The sequence below is a fragment of the Bradysia coprophila genome, assembly GCF_014529535.1.
Source record: "Bradysia coprophila strain Holo2 chromosome X unlocalized genomic scaffold, BU_Bcop_v1 contig_117, whole genome shotgun sequence".
Classification (NCBI taxonomy): domain Eukaryota; kingdom Metazoa; phylum Arthropoda; class Insecta; order Diptera; family Sciaridae; genus Bradysia; species Bradysia coprophila.
Window position 1 is genome coordinate 3,386,348 of NW_023503292.1, and position 6,000 is coordinate 3,392,347.

The 6,000-nt window shown below is 32.9% G+C and overlaps 1 protein-coding gene across 5 annotated transcripts in view; it reads left to right on the forward strand.

Annotated features, from left to right (window-relative positions):
* LOC119067041 (chloride channel protein 2) overlaps positions 1 to 4,448 on the forward strand; it is a 228,147-nt gene extending 223,699 nt beyond the window's left edge. For 3 of the 5 annotated variants that reach the window (XM_037169782.1, XM_037169783.1, XM_037169781.1), the window contains one exon: positions 4,168 to 4,448. In XM_037169782.1, the coding sequence (XP_037025677.1) occupies positions 4,168 to 4,371 (204 nt within the window). In that variant the 3' untranslated portion in view covers positions 4,372 to 4,448. The remainder of the gene's footprint in view (positions 1 to 4,167) is intronic. The other 2 variants (XM_037169784.1, XM_037169785.1) reach the window with 1 other exon arrangement.
* Positions 4,449 to 6,000: the final 1,552 nt, after the last annotated feature.

A 6,000-nucleotide genomic window follows, 5' to 3' on the forward strand; every position in this document is an offset into this window, starting at 1 on the left:
TCAAGTGAGAAGGGTAGGAAAAAATGTTCTATGTGAAAGCAGAGTCGACAATGGTAGCAATGTACCTGATATTTTATATTCGTAGCAATTTTTGGAGTCCTTTTTTCCTGTTTTGTTTATGATCTGATGTCCTATTTGATAAGCGACCTTTCTGTTGCTCTTCCTACATAATTGCTTGTGTGCTCACATTACTAGTGTATTGACAAGGAACTCCCGGAATAATCTACAGTTTAACTTAATTTTCCGTCAAAACTCAATTGATATTTGGATTCCGATTAAAGGTTCGATCAAACAAAAAAAATGCCTGGAGCTCTCTTCTACATTTTGAAATTCTCGGACGATTTTAATGTTTCAAAATTGTCAGTGAAGTAACTAGGTCAAGATGCTACTATTAGAAGAAAAAAGAACGGTGATCCGCAGCGTTGGATATACTCATATATTTGTTTGGCGATTGTAAATATAATTATAAATCCACTTCTCTATCATGGGCGCGCGTTAGCATAGCGCCCGTGACGCAAGTCCTATTACTAGAAAAAATTAAAAAATTTTTTTTTGTCGTAGACTGCAGAACCATATATACAGCAAATATTGAAGTTCTACAATTCAAATCCAAATGACTCCAAATTAGCTTCAAAAAAACTAGGCGTCCGTACGAGTTCAACGAGCTATCACACGTTCTTGTAGCTTAAAATTTGGCTACGCAATAAATCTTCCAAGAAGCCACTATCCCATACATTTTGGTCTATTACAGTACTTTAAACGAAATGAAAAAATCCTACGTTACTTTGTGGTTTGTCCGTCCGTCCGTCCGTGTTTCCAGTTAGAGCCTATCTCCTAAAGTCTTCTTTAGAATTTCTTGAAATTTTGGGAGTAGATTCTAGTCGTCATTCTAAGACATTCCAGAAAAAAAAATTTGGAGGAACGGGCCTCGTTTGGGAGCTAGCGCTCCTCGAAGTTCCCATATAAGAACACCTTTAAGTGTGTGTGTGTGGATTTTTTGAGTGTGAAAATTTGAAAAAAAATTTTTAATGTTGGGCAGTAGGAAAAATTAAATTTGGTGTATGGTTGGGCAGCTGGAAAAATTTGGTCACTTTCGGTGTATGGTTGGGCAACTGGAAAAATTTGATCACTTTCGGTGTATGGTTGGGCAGCTGGAAAAATTTGGTCACTTTTGGTGTATGTTGGGCAACGGGAAAAATTTGGTCACTTTTGGTGTATGTTGGGCAGCGGGAAAAATTTGGTCACTTTCGGTGAATGTTGGGCAGCGGGAAAAATTTGGTCACTTTCGGTGAATGTTGGGCAGCGGGAAAAATTTGGTTACTTTCGGTGAATGTTGGGCAGTGGGAAAAATTTGGTCACTTTTGGTGTATGTTGGGCAGCGGGAAAAATTTGATAACTTTTGGTGTATGTTGGGCAACAGGACAGTTATATACAGTTATTTTGACATATATATAGCTACATTGACCTATATATAGCTATAGTGACCTATATATAGCTATATTGACATATATATAGCTATATTGACCTATATATAGCTATATTGACCTATATATAGCTATATTGACCTATATATAGCTATATTGACCTATATATAACTATATTGACCTATATATAGCTATATTGACCTATATATAGCTATATTGACCTATATATATCTATATTGACCTTTATAATATCTATATTGACCTATATATAGCTATATTTACCTATATATAGCTATATTTACCTATATATAGCTATATTAACCTATATATAGCTATATTGACCTATATATAGTTAGTATATAGCTATACTGACCTATATATAGCTATATTTACCTATATATAGCTATATTTACCTATATATAGGTATATTGACCTATATATAGCTATATTAACATATATATAACTAAATGGACATATCTATAGCTATATTGACCTATATATAGTTAGTATATAGCTATATTGACCTATATATAGCTATGTTGATCTATATATAGCTATATTTACCTATATATAGCTATATTAACCTATATATAGCTATATTGACCTATATATAGTTAGTATATAGCTATACTAACCTATATATAGCTATATTTACCTATATATAGCTATATTTACCTATATATAGCTATATTGACCTATATATAGCTATATTAACATATATATAACTATATGGACATATCTATAGCTATATTGACCTATATATAGTTAGTATATAGCTATATTGACCTATATATAGCTATGTTGACCTATATATATAGTTAGTATATGACTATATTGACCTATATATAGTTATTATATAGCTACATTGACCTATATATAGTTAGTATATGACTATATTGACCTATATATAGTTATTATATAGCTATATTGACCTATATATAGTTATTATATGACCTATATATAGCTATATTGACCTATATGTAGGTATATTGACCTGTATTAACATATATATAGCTATATTGACCTATATTTTAAAATTTTTTCAAAAATTTCAAAAATTGTCAAAACTTTTCAAAAATTTCAAAAATTTTCAAAATTTTCAAATTTATCAAATTTTTTAAATTTATCAAATTTTTTAAATTTATCAAATTTTTCAAATTTTTTAATCTACTAATTCTTCCAAAAGAACTGATATCAGTCAAAAACACTCAAAAGAGTAAAAGTGACGCAAGTCCCTGTGCATACTTCCAAAACAACTGATATCGCTGGAGGTGACGCATTCTCCGCTTGTACGCAAAAACTGTAACAGCAAAAATTTGACCAAAGAAATTCTAGAAACAAAATTTTACCAAAAAAAATTTTGCGTCACAAGTGGCAGATGTTGAGGAAAGTACTTTTAAGAATTTTTTTAAAATAGGCAAGAATACGTCCTAATACGTCCGCCACTTTGTGACGCAAATTTTTTTTTGGTAAAATTTTGTTTCTAGAATTTCTTTGGTCAAATTTTTGCTGTTACAGTTTTTGCGTACAAGCGGAGAATGCGTCCCCTCCAGCGATATCAGTTGTTTTGGAAGTATGCACAGGGACTTGCGTCACTTTTACTCTTCTGAGTGTTTTTGACTGATTGAAAGCTTCTGCTTATCCGAGCATCAAAAATTTCAACAAAAAATATGTTGTAACTATTCTGCTTGTCGGATGTTTCATTAGATAACTTTCGGAACTAAAACTCTGGAAATTTCATTATAATTTCATTTTAGCCACCAAAAAGACGAAAGAGACGAACTTTTTGTGAGTCAGCACAAAAGACAAAAAATTCCACACTCGCGATTCGCATGAGAAAAGATAAGCAAACCGTTGACTGTCGAAAGTTTTAATAAAACGACAGTGCAACGTTTGAATTGGCCTTTTCTGCATACTTTTTCTTAGGGAAAATAGTTGAAAACAAAATTATTTATCTAATTCACAGATCAAGCCTCACAAGAAAAACAGAATTGGTTGACACTTGCACAACAATGATAATAAATAAAAGAAATGTCATACACCAAGTGTGTGTTCGTCGAAAGGTGACTATCGGAATTCTTTTCAGATGTCTGTTCTGACTGAACTTTCCATAATCGCATCGGTATGTTGTCTTAGGAATTTTGTATTTTGTCCTACATTAGGCATATGAGAACATAAAACATCACCAGCGGACTCGATTTGTTGAATAAATTTCGCACACTATTGATACATAAGATAAGAACTAAGATAGAAGTATTCTATATGTGCACAGTAGAGTTAACTCTACAATTAAGTAACGCGTCAGAATTTGTAAAAGAAGCACTAAAACTAATTGATCAATTACAAACAGAACCTGACTTGTAACACTTTGCATTTGAATCGCTTGATATTTATGTAGTTGGTATAGTAAATATTCAACCGAAAAATTTGTATGTGTTGTCTCGAATGAAATTGATAGCTTCGACTAAATTGAATGAGAGGGCAGCAGGGCATGGTTACTAAATAAGCTTTCAAAGCGCTGTGGATCGTGTGGAACAAGAAAAACTCTTGAAAAACTCACAGAATATAAAATCTTATTTTGAGCTCAGTTTACATTTTTAGGAAATTAAATTTTCAATCACATTGTCCATGAAAACAGAAGCGACTGACTTGCCGACAGCGTCAATCATTGAGAGTCCTGTGAAATAGTGCACAAATCCACAATCTATACATCGTAGCGTATAAGAATAAATTTATTTTGCAGCTGCGTAAGGCAATCGAAGACGTAAATAGTGGAAATATTATAGGAGAACAGCTTGACACACGTGGAAAACAAATGAAGCCGCAAGAAGAGCCATTGCTTAGCAATAAAGATACTAACAACACCATCAGTTCAATGGACTCAGCATTAACTAATTCGGACTACAATAATTCGGATATCGAGCTTGGAAGTATAATTCAAAAATAATATTTATGCCATGAATTTGTAATTTTCTTTTCTCAAAATAAATATCAACAAAATTGGAAAAAAATATACAGCCAACAAAATAACGTGAGATCTTTTTATGTTTTTTTGGCTTTATCGAACTGGTGTTAGTCAATACTACCCTTTCCCCCTGAGAAAAGTGAGATGACAAGAATTAAATATCAAAATTGAATGTTCAAAATGTAAAAAAATATATGCAATGCAATATACAATCGCTAAACCGAACTGGTGTGCATACGTTATTTCGCACCAGCTGGTCCCATTTGGAATTGTATGTGACCAGCTGGTGCAAAATAACGTATGCACACCAGTTCGGTTTAGCGATTGTAGTCGATAGATGTTATTTTATTTTGTTTCAACATTTTAATTTTTTTTTATTTATTTATATTCTATTTTGACAGCTTTTAACGTTCTAGTACGTTTTCTCTCCCAGCAGCAAAAACCCTATACCAGCAAAACGGAAACCAAATCGAATACCGCAAATGCATTTAAAAACGAACATAAGGTGGAATATTTTTTTGTCACACCAAATGTTAATTTTTGTCATTTTATTCAAATATCTTCATAATAAAACAATATCAGTGATTTGCATGTCATTTAAACAAAGCCCAATCAATTGTTTATGTGTTATATTAATATTATGGACAGGCCCGTAGCTACTAACGGACAAAGGTGGGCATTGCCTACCCTGGAATCTTGATTGCTCACCCTGAGAGAAGTGGAATCAATAAATATTTATATCTGGTTATATATGGGCAAAAAATTTCGCCTGCGCCATTCCATTCACACAAATTTTAAATTCATTTTAGGATTTAGGACTCCTTCTGATCGAGTAATTAATCCTACGTTTTCAATTAGCTAATGTAAACGAGAAATTTTCATTACTGGTAAATGATCATGGTCATAAACGCTAATTGCCGGTAGCTAATTGCCATTCACCTACACTTTAAATTGAAAGTGTTATCTTTGTCTCGATAGCGCTTGCTATTTTAATTTTCTAAACATGAAAATTACAGTGGATAGGAAATAGTAACTTTCTGTTGAGTTCGTTCTAAGATAGAAGGGAGAAAACAACAAAATTTCATTTTTCGAGTCAATAAAGTTAACGGTTGAGATTTCGATTTTCCCGGCCTGAACCTACTAGTCACTTCAGAGTCTGAAGATCAGACTGAGCTAGTTAGTCGAATCCAAACATTTATAACTTTTGCCTTCTGCCTTAAAACTATAACATTTTGGTCGAACACGCAGTTTCTGAAAAGCGATATAGAAAGGTATAGAGGACTTACTTTAAAATTTAAATTCGTCATTTCATCAGAATACAGCAACTTCTCTTGCAGTAACAACGTAAAGTAACGTTGTTGATAACTTTTCTCGTACCAAATTCGGATTTCGCCATTCAGAGAGTTTCAAACTTTCTTCGTCTTGGACATATCACCATTTAAAGATGTCCAATGTTCGACTTTAGCTGGCTGTAGCTACGTAATCAAGTTGTCGAGGGAAGCCATTTCAACACGAATTAGCTTAGAATTAGTCCCTCTATCCGTTGCGATAACAATCTGTATTCAAATTGACTCGTCGGTCCCGCACGGCTATGAGTGCCGGTTCTCCGAA